Raw genomic sequence first — 17622 nt, 5'->3', positions numbered from 1 at the left:
CAGCAGCTTGTGTTTAGTTTCCCAACAATGGACACAACCACGCACGTCTTTCTGCGACGCGACTCTATCAAGTCACCATTGACTAATGAAGGCCCTTTTTCTGTAGTTTTTCGTTCAGAAGCAGCAAAGAGGCAGTGTCGTGCGACCGCGTGAAACCAGCCTGCCTTGAAAATTACCTCTTCATTACTTCCGCCATTCATACCTAAGCCTCCGGGATACCAGGAGAGGAGCCCCTGTGGCGACCGTCCGTCACCTCGCCGTGGGGGTCATTGCCCCCAGTTCTTTCTTGGAACCGAGGTGGCTGCCCGACTGGGGCACCACCACTGGCATTCGCAAACCTGCTTTTACTCTTGAATAAAGCCAGTTGAATCTCCGTTCTCCACTTGTCAATAAGTGTATTCCTCGCCTCTGCTAAACTGAGCTCGCATTATAATTACGTCCTTCCGGAAGAAGCCGACTATCGTCTGCTAACACTCGACCGCAGCCGCCGCAGTTAAGCTTTGGCCACCTTGATTATCGGGGTCGTAGCCGGCGTCTCTCGCTAATTTCGACTATGACGCGATAGCGTTAAGAGGAAGATTGAGCTCGAGTGCTCCTATCTAAATACATGTAAAAGGAGAATTCGCTTTTCTCGGCAACCACTGCACCAAGTTTGACGAGGTTTGTTGCATCTAAAAGAAAAAATCTTGTGACTGTTGGTTTCTAATTTTTTATTTAGGTCGTCAATTTCTTAATTAAAACTGGCAAAAATCGAAAATGTTCAGAAAACGAGACTGTTAAGTTTATAACTCTGTAACTCAGCAATGAAAAATGATATCACAATCCTGTTAACCGCATATAATAGTACATCTAAAGCGAACAAAATTGATACGTTACACATGTATCTCAAAAATTCAGTAATATGAAAATGCAGCTTTTGCAGATCCCTTGTACACAACGCAACTAATTTACGTAAGCTATAAATTGACATATAGAATTTGTCTGCTTTGAATGATCTAATTGATGCCGTTTACAGAACCACGATATCTGTTTTTGATGCAGAGCTATTAATTTGTCTACTTTGAGCTTTTATTTTTTTCAAACATTCGAATTTTCGGAAATCTTTTTTTAAAGAAATGCGCGCCCTAAATCGAAATTCCGCTTCCAACAGTCACTAGAATTCAACTTTCTTTCTCAAATGCAACAAACTTCATTAAAAGCAGTCCAGGGGTGCTATGCAGGATGCGCCGAGTTTCTCGTTCACCCGAGTTTTACCCGAGTTTGCTCGACGGCAGTCAGTGAACGGAGATAGCGTGCAACGCGCAAAGGCTGCAGGCAAAAAAATACGTAGACAAAAAGCCGCGTATGACAACATGAGCGCACCCTGCCCGGTACGCTGCTTCCACGTTTCAAGCGCAGACGGCTGCACAACGAAACGCGCCAGCGCCGCGTATTGTTATCAACGGATTAACGCAACTTAGCAATACCGTGACTGTCCCGCTGTCTGTCTGCACACTTGCCGTGAGCTGCTTGCCACGCCTTTCCCGGGCGCGTCAAGGGCGTGCCTCCTCTTTCGGCCACTATCTTTCTATCCTCCATCGAATGCGAACAGGGTACATGCGGCGCATTCTTGCACCTACGCTTTCGCTCAAACGAATACGTTAAAATACAACAAATAAAATAACGAACATTTTTATTTCTTTAAGTGTCTGTTTTTCGTTTTGAATGCTAGAAATTTCTGATGAAAAACGGAGATCGAGCAAATTATTAAATTTTGCACTTCTTGCCGCGAGTGGCGACAGTGAGGCGAAAGCTTAGAAGCGGACACATTGAAGCGGGTCGTACGCCCGAGGCAGTTCATATGGTGAGAAGTCGCCTAGGGGCGCTGCAGTGCTATTCTCAATAATGTCAGTGATCACCACTCTTTCTCTATTAGGGGAATAGAAACGCAGCGCCGCGGTACGGCTGTTCATCGCAGGCGCTTTAAGGCCCCTGCTTTACCAACTAAAAACGACACACTAGTCATAAATACGGGAGCAACGGCTGTCGCTGCAAAATGGCGGTCCGTAGTGCCCGTAGTGACGCAGTTCAGTGAGAATGTACCAGTTTATCTTTGTGCGCGAAGCCTCGGCGATGCATTGCGAAGAAGTGCGTGCTTCCCAGCGACACAATTCATCGCTTGTCATCGCTTGCACAGTGAAAGTGCCTCTGAGCGCATGTACGCAGTATTTGAGTGTTTTGTGCGCACCAAGGTGCTTGCGGATTACTTATGCTGGAGCCAGCAGCGATCGCAGAAGGATATCGTAACGACACCGCAGCAATCGCATTTTGTCAGGTGCAACCAGTTCAAGGCATTGCGTGATTCTATAGTCGGATACAACTTTAGGAGGCCGCAGAATCTGCACTTCAACGGCAGGTGAACACAAGCCTGCACCAATGGGCACATACTCTGCACTGACGTCGTGCCGCTGGACGCACTAATACCCGCTCATTGAAGAGGGACTATTTCTTTAGACGTGGAGGCAATGGGCAGCTGCGCTTTGGTCATCTGGGCGGTGCCTCTCCTGTCTTGTGAAGTTGTATCCGACTAGAGGATGCCGCTTTTCATACAACACAAAAGGACAAAGTGCACAATTATTTGGCCTATGAAATGGATACATAACAAATGAGCTATATGCATGGGCTTAAGCTGTGTGAAAATTAGTACATGCAAATATATGACATTGTTAAACAATATGTGGTATCGAACATGCATGTAATGGCACGTTTAAAGCGGGTAGTGTTGCATTCATATGCACAGTCTATAGGTGATAGCATTATTAAGCTCATGCCGTTTCCTGCCTTTTCATTGTGAAATACACACACCATTCATCTTGTGGCTAATCAACACCCACTGTATTCTTGCACATAGAAAGGACAAACAGCACAATGACGTATATGCTGCATTAGTGTCTTTTTCATTTACACGGCCCAAGAGTGGCACAGGTTGCCTTACGTTTTTGCCCATTTTGAAGAGACGTCAAGTGCATGTTACAAGTGTCCCAATATGCACAGCACAATGTTTACTGCAATAATTTTATTCATGCTCTTGAATAATAAACAAAATAATAAACTGAAAGCTCCTTTATAAGGTGTGTTCTAGGGGCTCAACTGGAGAGCAGTGAGGGCACTGATCCTACTGTTGCAGAGCAGCCCTCAGGACCTTGCTACACTCTCAAGAGCACGTGCCTGGCGCTCGCCTACTGCCACCAGGCGGTTGAGTGCCTCCAGCAGCAGAATGTTTTGCTGCAAAAAAAAGTGGATTGTTGGAATGAATCAACCGCATATAAACCATTATTTATAAATAAAGATGCTCATTGCACTATTGGTACTAAATGCCCTTAACTGTGGAAGCCTTTAGTGTATGCATAATAAAACAATTTGTCGGGACAACGTTGCTTTATATTTCATAACGGGTTTTTTTTTTTCAGAGCCATTTGTAATGTTTATTAGTGTGCCAACAGCTGAGGTGTCCTCGCACTTTCACGAGTCTCTACTGTCAGCACCACAAACATATTTTTGTTCACTGCAAAACCAATGCCGCTCCCTACAATCCCCTCTTATGCGAGCTGATTGCATCCTATGCCTACAAACATAATATTTTTTGTCCCATTACGCAATTTTCTACCATCCTCGGCTGCAGTTCTCTCTCCTTGACATCCATTCTGTCACGCTTATGTAATCACCTGTTATAAATTGGCAACAAGTGATTGAAGACGTGCATGGCCTGCCCGCCGATTCCATTTTCTTTTCTTAATTTCAACTAGCATATCAGTTGCCACGGTTTACTACGCCACTGTCTTCCTGCCTTAACGCTATCTCCAACAATTTTTTTTACTTCGCTTTCTGCACAGTCCTCGACTTCTCAAGTTTCCTTGTTAACCTCCAGGTTTATGTCCCATATTGCATAACCGGTAGAATGCAATGATTCTAAACATTTTTCAAGGATATCGGTAACGTGGCGATCACCATTAAGGAATGCCTCCAATGTGCTGTTCAAACCATGAAATTTTTGCATAAGTTTCCTGCTTTATATCAGTACCTGCTATTGATATTTCACCTGGATAAAGATACTCTTCCGTAGATTGTGCGGGCTGAATGTCACTGATGAATTTCTGTTATCTCACCAAGTTAATGAAGGTTACCTTTATCTTTTCCATATTTTCGCGGGCCCACGTACATGTAAAAGCACGAACACTCATTGGTTCTCAGTGCCTTTTTTAAACTGCTGGACATTCAGTTCGTTACTACGAAAGTGACTTAATCCGTGCACTATTATTATGCTAAATATGAAACAGTAGAAATATACTTATCTGCAGTTTGTCGATGTCTCCTTCACTGTGTTGGTTGCGAGATCCATCATCGGCACCACCTCCTTGTCGCATCGTAGCTATATCGGCTGTCTTCCTTTTGCACACACTATGCAATATTCGTGACGCTCGCAGTCACGCAGAGGGGAGGAACTCAGCGCGCTCACAGAAGCAGCACCGGATAAGTTGTTTGTTCAGGATTGTGCCGTGAACAGTAGGTGCGAGTTGCGGTCTGTAAAATCGCCGAAGCTATTGCCAGTCTTTCGGGGTGCACGGAACGATTGCTCACGGAGGAACAGAACTATCCAAGGAATAGTGGTCATCGTCGAGCCTGATCACTACGTCGCGCACTGCAAGCTCGTTGTGCGAGTTTTTTTACACTGGGCTTCATCAATGTTTAACCGCCATGCTCGCCCGATGAATGTATGTGGATGGATGGATGGATATTATGAGCGTCCCCTTTGGAATGGGGCGGTGGGTTGCGCCACCAAGCTCTTGCTACTATACTGCCTAATATGATACCTAGGTTAAACAATGAAAAAAGAAAAAAAAACACTATGAACTACCACGCCCAAATTTTCTGATCCCCTATTGCGAACTGTGCTTTTGTACGTCTCCGTCTTTTGTCGTTTCCCTACTTTTCTTCCACCAATCCTCCAGTCGCCTCTTACTGATGATGGTGAGGTGGTGATGACGCCACCACAGCGTTCCCTCGTGGTATAATGCGAAGCGTACTAAATTACAAATTAGTCGAATACACATTCAGTGTACATCTTGTAAGCTTTAAAATGCTTTTAAACCACGTTAAACTAACTAATAATATTGTACTAAATGCATTTGTATTATAACTCGCTTGTGCGTGTAATGCACTCAGTGGAACGACAAACAAGTGAAAGAAGGCACGACCATGCCCCAACGGTATGATCACGTGAGCCCCAGTTTGTCGACCGCCCAGAAGGCAACGCCCAATGAATGATAGCCACCCAGAGTGAATCTAGATAAACCAATGAAACTGGAGGCTGGTGGAAAGATAAACTGTGTCTCGGTACCATTTGTGCTTTCATCTTGGGGTGTCGCCAGAGCTCGTGAAGATCCCGAGTTTCGCCAAACTCGGCGCATCCTGCATAGCACCCCAGGTGTTATCTCATAAAAACGGTCTTGCGTTTTACATGTACTCGAATAGACCACGTTGGAGTTGGGCCCGAGCTAAAGTTTCCTCTTAAGGGCCCCGTGTCGCAGAAAATACGGCGTCCGGCGTCTGCCTTCGACGTCGGCCGTCGTATCGGCAAAAATAATTCCTGACCATGAAAACCCCACCACGCAGACCCTCCGTGTAGTGCAAAGAAGTTACTGAACTAATTGGAATTTCTCAAAGTAAAATACGTCAGAAAAATCGTAAAGTACGGCTTGCACACAGCCTACAGACATTACAGCGTCGGATTGTAATTTGAGTGCACGAGAAAACATACTTCTGTTACGCGGAAACTCAAACCAGCCCCTTTTCCAGCATTTCTACCATTCCTAGACCAGTCACGGCGTCCACAATTTGTGCGTGCCGGCGCGCCCAAATCTTAGAGGCCACAGAGTGACTGGTTCCATGCAACAACTCCAGATGGCGCTCGCCTCTTCGCTTTGCTGCCCACGCTAGGGGCCGCGATTCTACCAGAATGCTCGCCTTCGTACATGGCGTTCGGTGACAGCGTTTCCCGGTAAACATTACGGTCACATAAGCTGCAGTTGCCCTGAAGCGTGAGAAGCAGTCAGGGATGTTTAATGCTATCGCGTCCCACTCTAAAAAACGAAGCTTAAGCGTCCTCCGAATTTTTGAACGCTGAACTAGCCTCGAACCCCGCGGAACTGAAGGCCAGACTACACGCACACTTTCTAGCGCGCGCTCCTGGTTAGAGGGCTTGACAGATTTATTGTTAGCGCTTCAAGATCCACAATTTGGATGTGGCTCCTATCCATCGGTCAAGCTGATGAAGGACAAAGCTAGTGAGCAACAAGTAGCACGGCCAGACTGGAGCATATGAGCGCAAGCGGGCACTCATGCCCTGTCGTGCATAAAGAAAACGCTGCGCATACTAGGGATGGTCGATCAATTTTTTTTTTGATAAATAAAATTTTTTTTATTTGATTAAGCGCTTAGATGCAGGGTTTTTCATCCATTAATTGATGAACCGAAATTTTTTGCCGGGCACTCTTGAAAAGATTGAAACACAAATGTATACTTTTGTAGGACCCTATTTTAATGTCTAACCGAGATTGTACTACAAGTGTATAAAGGTTTGATAAAGCATAATATTTAAGCAAGACTAAATATAGTTGGAAGTAGTGGCTTTTGAAAAGATAAACAATATATAATAAAATGGCACTTATTGCAGAAGTAAACAAGAAACATGGCACTAGTGAATCTCTGTACAATACAGTTAAACAAGAAATAGGAAAAATGACAAAATTGAAGGGGAAGTACGACATATGGAAGAAAATGGAATATGCACAGGGGAAAAGAAGATTACTGTTTTATGATTTTAAAACAGATGCTTTGTTCATCAGAGCGAAGGAATGTCAATTGGCAAACATGTTTGGGTGAAACCGACACCTTTTTTGGGCGGTCACGCAACCAGCATGTGAGAATCTGACGCTCGGACGCTATTGGGGGCGAGATCCACCAGTGGAGAAGCTGACGCTTCCGTCAGCGTGATGTGGTATAAGGAATCACGTGGACACAGCGGCCGCGTCCGCTACTTCGGAAGCGCCGAAGCGAGCTGAAAACCAAAGTTTAAAGTCCCACCTGCGCTGCGGTTCTGATTAACTGGGGAAGTTTCCCGCTTCGGGTGTCTACTTGACAACACTTGACAGTACTATAATAGGTAGTGACTAGGAAGGGGTCCAACATAGTAGGCTACTGCTCGGTGTCGTTGTGACGGACGTACACAATGGAGCCTGCTGTCGGCCTTCAAACATACCCGTGGGACAAGAAGCTTCGTGAAGCTTGGATCGCGAAACTTAGAACCAGCAAACAGCAATCGGCTATAACTCGGGTGTGCAGCAAGCGACGAAGATTTCTGCTACGGCGTCGGGGTTTCCGATTTTCAGTGAGTAGCAGAAAGAGACGCTCGCCCGCGCGCGCTGCCCGGCTAATCACCAGTAGGTATACGGTGGCGAGTCTGCCTCCCACAGCCGCGGCGGATGCTCAACGAGGCAGTCTCTGACTGGGCATCCAGAGACCACGTACATAATTCCGAAATAGACACGAACACCAGCGCTTCTACCTATAAGAAAAACCGGGGGGTTTCCGGCCGGCATTTCAAACCAGTACCTTTCCCATCGTTTCCCCACCCTTTTTTGTACACTGTAGGCCATCGCTGCTGTTAGCGGAGGAGCCAGAAATGCTGCCGCTTCTGCTGAATCGTGCGGAGCTGCTTCTCCAGTTCTAGTATTAACCATTACCTGAAAACTGTTCGCGCTTTCGCCGCATTAATTTTTGGAGCTTTCGGCGCTTGGAAGACTGATTTTTGTGCAGGTTACGTACACTTCTACCCTCTTATCTACTATAAGGTATTTAACGCCTAGAGCCGCTTCTAAACGTATCGCTATTTAGCATAGCCTGCCCTCCGCAGCGCTAGCACCGATTGGCATCCAAGTGTGCTACGGCGAATGTATTTTTCCGCTTCTTTGTGCAGGATTTTACGCAGCACATATTATGACAGGAAGGTACGCGTGTATGATCAGCAGCTTTGCACGTATTCTAACCATTGTACTCTGAAGGTAGCCCGAAGCTTTGCGGAATGCGGTTGCGGAAGAACTTTTTCCTTGTGTATCCGCCGTGCCAATAAGGGACTGGAGACACTTGGTTAATGTAGCACGTGACACAATGGTAATTTCTGTGTTTCAACACGTTCAGAATTTCTGTGCCTTATTTGGATAAAAATCTAGTTGAAGTCTTGCATTCCTTTAATTCGGTAATCAGTTTCCAAGCAAATAAGCCACGATTGCAATGATGACTTGATGTAATGCGTCAATTGTGGATGCCACCGCCAAAGAACCACGGAGTGCAGATGACACTATGCCTCAAAGGATAAGTGTGGCATGTTAATTGCGTGTGCACGTGGAAGGGATGGTGGCTCGAGCGCGAACAGACTGAGAGCGGTTCTTGGGAGGAACACGGTCGGGCAGCCGAACATCCAGTGCGCACCGCGCTCGTCCACGGAGATATGGGCGACGCCGTGGACGACTGCGGGGCACCGAGACCTCCCTCCTGGGCCACGCTCCGGACACTGGCTTCTTCGGCTGTGCTTGGAAGGCATCTCGACCTGCCGACTCTGCTGCCTGCTTTGTTGTTTTAAGTAAGGAGTTGGGGAGCTGCCGTGGCGCAAGAAGCCGTTGCGTTTCGGGGAGCCTCTCGCCTGGTCGTAAAACGCTCGCCCACGGTCAGTCAGCGTTCGGCGCCATCGGGGCTCCGATCTTTGCATGCAGTGCGCCATGTCAAAAGCGGGCGAAACAAGTTCTTTTGAGAAGCACAACACCCTACCTTTTATGGTGTAGTGCTGAGATTCATTTTAATGATGGAATCTAATGCCCTGCACTGCTCTGTGACGGACGCCGTAGTCTGGAAATTACGCCCAACCTACCCGGTGTTCTTGTATTTCGGCCCCACCGGAATTGAGTTGCTCGCATCAAAGCCCTGCTCAGCAGCAGCGTGCCACTCCGTCGTGTATGTTAGATAGATTTTGGTGACTTGCTGGAGTACAAGACATAAGAAGACGCGGCAAGCGAAAATGACTCTTGTCCTCGTCCTTCTGTGTTTTGCGTTGTACAACGTCGTGTATGTGTGGTGTATGTTGACGTGAAAACAAAAAAACTTTTTTATTTCTGCGGAATTTGTCAAGTGCGGCCATGTGGGCAGATGTCGCTGCTCTTTTTTTTTCTCCTAGAAGCTGCTTTCCTGGAGGCCTCCGCATACTACGTCATCGCCCGAATATAACTCAACGGAAGGCAGCACACAAGTCGGTGTATAGACTTCGCTAAAATCACTGCCGGCTCTATTCTCAACGCAACGAATCACGAAAGGCTCTTTCACCCATTTTCGTACCTTTGTCGGCGAACGCAAGCTCTTTTAGCCACACGTGTGGCGTCTGACGGCTTTTGAGACTGTGGTCGGTGGTGGTACTGAAATGTCGCGTTTCTTCGGCGCCAAGTATTTGTTTGCCTTTGGTCCATGTTTTAGAAGTATGCTCTGCTTGCAAGGGTATAATGCATATTTGAATGCCGTGTATACTTTCAGATGTACATGTGAATACTTTCACTGTTCTTATGGCAACAAGCTGCTGCACCTTCTGCAATAAGCGATAGCTAGGTTCAGAAATCAAATTTTAAAGCAAAAGTGGTATATGACTAACCTTCCGTAGATTTTGCGGCGGCCGGCAACAGAAACGGACTTAGGGATTTCCGACAAATCCATACGGGTGCAGAGCGGCGGCGCAGATGTGAAAACATGTGGAACAGATTAGAACGCTCGCCGTGAACAATAGCGTGACGCCAAGGTTATCGTAGCATATAAGCAGGAGAGGTATCTGCGCTAAAAACAGCTGCTTTATGCCTACACGTGTAGTTCGTACACCCGAAGAACAACATGCGTACAAAGAGCGCCGGAGGGAACAGCAACGAGAATGTACACGGCGCCGGCGCGAAACGACCACCGACGAAGAATGTTCACGCGATGCTGAACGAAAACGACAATCGCGAGCCTGGACAACTCCGGACGAGCAACGATGCCAGACTAGCTGCGCAAAAAATGACAGCCATTCCAATCCGTGAAAATGGAGGGACAGCGAAAGCACTTTGCTTTTCGTTTGAGAGCTTTGTCGTCAGCTTTTGCGGCGATTCCATCTTCACAGAGTGGAGTGGGTGTCATTTTTTTTAATAGTACAAGGGTTAGAGACTGCAGGCAAAGTGTCATCGGCGTGGTGTCATCGGCATACAGTGTCACGTGTTGTCCTTATTCTGCACATTGATTATAAGTATTTATTTTCCCCTATTCTTTGGGGGTATCGGCTTCCTTATGACTATTCTTCCTAATAAAAAATCCAGCCTCTTCACAACAACCTTTCCGAACTCATTGAAGCCCAACAATGCTCTCAGCTTGAACGGCTCACCCTTACTGAAACGGGACGCTTTATTCTATCCACGCTTGGCTTCACCTACCATCAGAAACAGGGCCCCAAACAACCGATCCCGACCGACATCCGTAGCTGGATCTACATAGACCCTATCCCTAGAAACATGCACGCTGAATATAACAGGGCCCGGCGCCAAGCTCGTGCCGGAACTCTCATAAAAGCCGTTGCTCACGTACCTAGCGTCACATTTGTTGATGCGGCCCAATATTCCCATGGCACACGATTTGTTGCCGTCGCCACACGCGATGGAGTCCTACACTACGCCTCCAGCCTCACTACCCCCACTGCCGAGACGCCTGACCGTCTCGGCAGTGGGGGCCATCGCCCTGGCCACTCTAGATCCCACCAGTCACACCATCGTGTGTGACTCTCGCTCAGCCGTCACTAACTTCAGCAAAGGCCGTATTTCTCCCCAAGCTCTTCGCATCCTCTGCCAGGCACCACACTTTAAAGATAGCATAATCTCCCTAACATGGATCCCGGCCCATGCAGGCGCTGTCCACCCACACCTCCCCAATCTCAACGAGGTCACCCACTCCATTGCGCGAGGCCTAGTCAACCACGCCGGAGTCACTGGAGATGAGCTGGACACCAGGGACAATCTGACAACTTATAACGATCTCGTTAAGGCCTTTTACCTCAGTCGCCGAACCTTCCCCCCGCCTCACCCCAAGTTCAGCCGGGCGCAGGCTACCACACTGCGTCTGCTACAAACAAACACGTACCCTTCATCCGCCCGCCTCCACCTTATATTTCCAGACGTCTACACTACCCCCAACTGCCGGTGCTGTGGCATTCACCCGGTTACGCTTCCGCATATGCTGTGGGAGTGCCCAGCACAGTACACACAGACTAACACCACGACTCTCTCGTCGAGGTTGCATGAGGCTCTACGGAGCTCCGCCCTCGACGACCAAACCTGGGCGACCCAGCACGCCCTTGAGGCGGCGGCGAGCATGCCCTCGACGTCCCTTCATGGGAAGCTTAGGCCTGGCCATCATAAAGTGCTGGTTGTACAATAAATGTTTATTCCTCCTCCTCTCCGTTCCCCTGACTATATTCACACGTCGCATATCGAGAGTCTCGACCATGGGAGTCTTGAGATGAAGAAGGGTGGTTTATTTGCGACTTGTCTGGTTTTAGCATGAAGTGGTTACGTTCTGCCGCCGTGGCCTCGAGTGGATGTGGCATTCGTACGGCTGTGCACCGCGAGAGTGGCTCGACTGATACAGCGACGCACGCGTCAGGCGGATTTTATCGGTTCGACTCCCACCGGCTTCTAGTTAACCTTGAATACATATTCAAATCTCCTTTCAGGCGGAAATTACAACACACTAATTACTCTCTTATGCATTTTTGTCAACGCTGTATGTTGCCTTATTGTGAGAGAGCTTCAGAGCTCGAAACGCTCGCGTTTGCACGTGACGCAACGCGAACGCTTCAGTATTCGCTGCGGTGCAAACTGGGGCGCTATAACGTAAAACTATTCCAAACTTTTCTATTCCAATTCTGCTATCAGCCCTCCACGATTGGTCAAAAACTTTTTTCGACCACCGCCACTTCACCTGTCTGTCACGCGACGTCACGAAAACCGCGATGCCTCCCCATCTGATATGATGTGCACACACTGATTATGTATGATTATGCATGATTTGACAGAAAAAAGAAAAATCACTATTTCTGATTCGACCTCTTTTCGCCATTAGCCCTCGGCTATTGGTAAAAAGCTTTCGGGCTGCACCCACTTCACCTGCCTTTCACGCCACGTCACAAAACCACAAGAACTCACCCCCTCAAAGTGACGTCTACGCGATAAAGATGCATTAATATGCCGAACAAAACTGAATTTTCTTCGGAATAACCGCAGGCTGCCCCGTTCCGAAAGGAATAGAAGATGGCTGCCGCCGATCGGTCAGACGCTGGCTACTCGCACCTGCCGGAGAGCATGGGTGTATTTGCGTATAATAAAGCTTCTTGCGTGGCCGTGTAACGTTTTCGAGCACTTTCAGCAAGTGTACCCCCTCATTCTGCCAACTCTTCTTTGCTGAGGGTCAGTTTTAGCGTCATTCTTGAGCTTCCGTTGCATGCCGCCGCGATTTTCGACCAGCCACCGCAAGCTAACTAAGGGAAAGCCGACCAATCGTAGACGCCGGCACCACCCTCTTCATCCGGTTATCGACTTTCAGTGCAGTGGCTCGGCCCCATCGATTCCTTCTCCACTTGAGCGTTCTCCTCGCCTCTTGTCAGCCAATTAAATACGACAAGCTGCTCAGTGTAGGCAATGTTATTCGTTTTTCAAGCAAACAAAAGTAACCTCCCATGAACGAGGAGAGCGTTTGATTGGTCTGTTCAGACAACACTGCGGGTGACCGCCCGGTGCTTGCGTCGGTGGTTACGCAAATTTGACGTCAGGAGATTGGAATAGAAACATATTGGAATAGTTTTACGTTATAGGGCCCCTGGTCTTTCAAATAACGTAATTGAGCGTAACGCTAAAGTTGTGGCGCCACTGTTGTGGCGCCACCTAGGTATTGCACTTCCTTGGTTAGGTGTTCTCTTGCCGAGTGTCATTCGCCAGCCTTTAGGAGGCACCTTATCTATGTTCATAACTTTTATACCACTACTCGTTCTGTCAGCTTCTTCTTGATTTTAGGATTCGCTGGCATGGAATGTTGACTTTTGTCTATCATGCGGCGAGCACAGCAGCGACTGTACATTTCGCTTTTCTGCTAATAATATTGATTATCGCCGTCATCATCAAATGCAGATTGTGGTGCCAAATATCTGAAATACAAATTGCAAGCAGACATTCGTACTCTGTAACCTCCGGGATCCCGCGGTGCATGTGGCTTACCACGTGCGCCACGAAATATGTCGCAGGCGCTCTATAGTACTGCCTGCATGTTAAGCCTAAAGAGCCGATGGATTCAAAACGGATCTCCGAGGCAGTACTTAATTTTCGGTGGTAATCTGCTGTCGAAGAATCATGACAAAAATCTGAAGCAGATACAAACATCATTTGAGAACGGCTGAGTAAAACTGTGCAGAAGATGACTGTATAGATCCCATGCGGGTATTAACACCCCCTTTGGCGGATGCCACGATGTCTTGCAATATCGTGTTACGTCGAAGGCAACCAGAATAACGACGCTGCAACGTTATAAACCAGTGCACATATACACCTACATAGAAGGTTATGCCAAGACATAGCGATCGCTCGCTTAAGTACCAGAATAGCCTCCGCCGCGTGTACGTATACTACAGTGCTCAGACGCGAATAGCGCTGTATAGCCAAAGCGCTTACCGTACGCAATGCTATAGCGTATATTTGTGTTCGTAGTACTAAAATAGTATTTACTAACGCTCGAAAAGAGGAAGAGGGTGTTCGCTTCAGGTGCATCTTGCGGCCACCTTTGAGCAAAGTTAAAGAAACCACATGGTATTTCCGGAAGGGTCATTCAACTGGTAGGTGTTCCTACTGAAGTTTGGTGTTCGTCAAGCTCCTTTCAGTGCCCAGTGTATATAGTGGAGCTGGCCGTACCGTGCTGGATGGCCAACAAGTCCGTCCGCATCGCTTTGAATGAAGAGTTGGTCTTGGGAACGCACATCAAGGATGCAGCGTTTCTTTGTTGAGCGCTTTTTGCTCTCATTACTGACGAAAATTGAGCTCTTTGATTAAGGCTGTTTTAGTGTTGTTGAACGCGGTAATTTAAATCGCATGAGTTCAGCGAATACTTTATCAAAACTTGCGATATTACATGTTGCGTCACAGAGGAGAATCCAAAGTGCACGTGCCGCTCTTTTTCTGATGCATTCACTGTGGCGCTCGCAGCGGGCGGACCAGCTTTGGTTGCTCCGCATTACAACGTGTCCTTGATGCACCTCGGCCAGCCCCGGCAGCCAGCGCCAAGTTGCCCGCCCCAAGATGTAAGTATGTGTGAGAGAGCTTGTCATGTGTCGCTGCATTGTGTGCAACTCCCGGCCATTCGTGATATGCCGGAAGATGAGTGAGGCCATGTGTTTTTGTGTTGCAGCGCGCATTGCTCTTTTACTCATGAAAGGAAAGAACAATCTCATCCAAAAGAAAGTAGCAGGAAGCTGACAAGATACGTTCTCAGAAAACATGACAGTTGAACAACTCCTTGCATAGAATAGAACAGGGCAGTTGTTCTAGCATGGCTGAGCGACCGCACCGGAAAGCCATTGGACCCAGGTTTGATGCACGAATGGAATTTGCCTTCAGCTGCGAAGCTTTCTTTTCCCCACAATGACTTGCTTTATAGCTTCGTGCCCTTTAGTGAAGTCCTTTAGTGAAGCCACCCTGCCGATTTTCGCACAACTGATTTGCTACATTTACTCGTAGCGAGAACAACTCGCTGCTTTCTGAAGCAAGAACACTGAGATGATATCAACGGCGAAAAAAGAGCCAGAGACGTATTTTACAATGCTTTGTGGTTAATCGTCCACCGATAAACAAAGGTCGCTTCCCGAAGAAATGAAAGACTCGACTTATTAGGGTTCGAGAACTGGTCCTGCAGCGCTTAAGTGGCCTGATTTTAGGTATGAGTCGCCACACAGAGCGAGCGTAGCGACGCTGCAGTTAGTTCAAGCGACGATAATAAGCTTGCAGTGAGACGTTTATATGTAAACACCGTTTCCCTTCTCTTGCGTGCTGTTTGTTCTTCACGTAGCACATCTGCTGTTTATAAATGCCATGCTTCCGAAATAAGTAGTTGTGGTGGAAAACTGTATGCATTGTTTAGTTGGTTACTTCCAGGACGTGGAACCCTTATGAAATAAAGGCATTTGGATCGGACAGGAGCCGGGCATCCTCTTTTTTATTTATTCAGCAGCATGTAGGATTTAATATGGGAGGTTTTGGCCAAGTACTGCACCAGGGTGGCCAATCCTGCTCTGGTAAGGGAGTGCATTACCGGTTCTGGTCACCGGGATAAGGCCGCACTCCAGGCCTGTTTATGCAATTTTCTCAACACGCGGATTTTTTTTTATCAGGTGGAAAATTACGCGGCACCGTGGTTCGAATCCCGGTGCAGCGCAATTTTTCACTGGAACAAACACTCTGCGTGAAGATAAAATTGCATAAACAGACCTGGAGTGCGGCATGATCCCGTTGACCAGAACCGGCAACGCACTCCCTCACCAGAGCAGGATTGGCGACCCTCGTTCAGTACTTGGACACAACCTCCTAAATGAATGTAACAATGAAACCCCGATCCTCAGTCACCAGCAGCTGGAAGCAACTGACCACAACGGCGGTCAGACCTGTGACACACCGGAGGGTGAGAAACTCTGGGTCCGGACAGGCCGCCATTGGAATCTGAACCTGGCAACATTTAACTCTAGTACGCTATCTAGTGAGGCAAGTCTAGCAGTGCTATTGCAGGAATTAGCCGGCAGTAAATGGGATATAATAGGGCTCAGTGAGGTTAGGAGTACAAAGGAAGCATATACAGTGCTGAAAAGCAGGCATGTCCTGTGCTACCGGGGCTTAGCGGAGAGACGAGAACTGGGAGTCAGATTCTTGATTAATAAGGATATAGCTGGTAACAAACAGAAATTCTCTGGCATTCACGAGAGGGTGGCAGGTCTTGTGAAACTTAATAAGACGCACAAATTGAAGGTCGCACAGGTCTACGCCCCTACATCCAATCATGATGACCAGGAAGTCGAAAGCTTATATGAAGACGCGAAACCGGCGATGGGTAAAGTCAAACCAAAATACACTATACTGATGGGTGACATCAATGCCATGTTCGACAAGAAGTAGGCTGGAGACAAGTCAGTGGGGGAATGTGGGATAGGGTCTAGGAATAGCAGAAGAGAGTTATTAATAGAGTTTGCAGAACAGAATAAAATGCGGATAATGAATACCTTCTCCCGCAAGGGGGATAGCCGAAAGTGGACGTGGAGGATCCCGAATCACGAGACTAGAAATGAAATATACGTTACACTCTGCGCTAACCCTGGCGTCATACAAGATGTGGACGTGCTCGGCAAGGTGCGCTGCAGTGACCATAGGATGGTAAGAAACCGAATTAGCCTAGACTTGTGGAGGGAACGGAAGAAACTGGTACTTAAGAGGCCGATCAATGAGTTAGCGGTAAGAGGGAAAATAGAGGAATTCCGGATCAAGCTGCAGAACAGATATTCGGCGTTAACTCAGGAAGAGAACCTTAGTGTTGAAGATACGAACGACAAACTTATGTGCATCATTAAGGAGTGTGCAATAGAAGTCGGTGGTAACTTCGTTAGACAGGGTACCAGTAAGCTATTGCAGGAGGCGAAATATCTGATTAAAAAACGCCAATGTATGAAACCCTCTAACCCTACAGGTAGAATAGAACTTGCAGCGTAAGACAAATAGGACAAATAGAACAAGCATAAGACAAATGACATAAGGAAGCATGACATGGATCGAATCGAACATGCTCTAAGGAACGGGCGAAGCCTAAAACCAGTGAAAAAACTAGGAATAGGCAAGAATCAGATGTATGCGTTAAGAGGCAAAGCCGCCAATATCATTACTAACAGGTATGAGATAGTTCAAGTGGCTGAGCAGTTCTATAGAGATTTATACAGTACCAGTGGCCCATTACGAAAATGGAAGAGGAAATAGTCTAGAGGAATTTGACATCCCGCAAGTAACGCCGGAAGAAGTAAAGAAAGCCTTGGGAGCTATGCGAAGGGGGAAGGCAGCTGGGGAAGATCAGGTAACAGCAGATTTGCTGGAGGATGGTGGGCAGACTGTTCTAGAGAAACTGGCACCCTGTATACGCAATGGCTCATGACCTCGAGCGTACCGGAATCTTGGAAGAACGCCAACATAATCTTAATCCGTAAGAAAGAAGACCCCAAAGACTTGAGAAATTATAGACCGCTCAGCTTACTGTCCGTTGCCTACAAAGTATTTAGGTAATCGCAAATAGAATCAGGAACACCTTAGACTTCTGTCAACCAAAGGACCAAGCAGGATTTCGTAAAGGCTACTCAACCATGGAGCATTTTCACACTATCAATCAGGTGATAGAGGAATGTGCGGAATATAACCAACCCTTACGTATATATATTTCATTGATTACGAGAAAGCGTTT

The 17622-nt window shown here is 47.3% G+C and overlaps 1 protein-coding gene across 1 annotated transcript in view; it reads left to right on the top strand.

The window, feature by feature from the left end:
- The window catches only part of LOC126544007 (uncharacterized), a 201803-nt gene that overhangs the window by 176482 nt on the left and 7699 nt on the right, over positions 1-17622 (top strand). Inside the window, exon 4 of the mRNA XM_050191187.3 lies at positions 14343-14437. Coding sequence (XP_050047144.1) covers positions 14343-14437 — 95 coding nt within the window. The remainder of the gene's footprint in view (positions 1-14342; positions 14438-17622) is intronic.

Source organism: Dermacentor andersoni, chromosome 1 (genome assembly GCF_023375885.2).
Source record: "Dermacentor andersoni chromosome 1, qqDerAnde1_hic_scaffold, whole genome shotgun sequence".
Classification (NCBI taxonomy): Eukaryota; Metazoa; Arthropoda; class Arachnida; order Ixodida; family Ixodidae; genus Dermacentor; species Dermacentor andersoni.
Note: the sequence above shows the minus strand (reverse complement) of the source record. Positions and strands in the feature narration are given on the sequence as shown.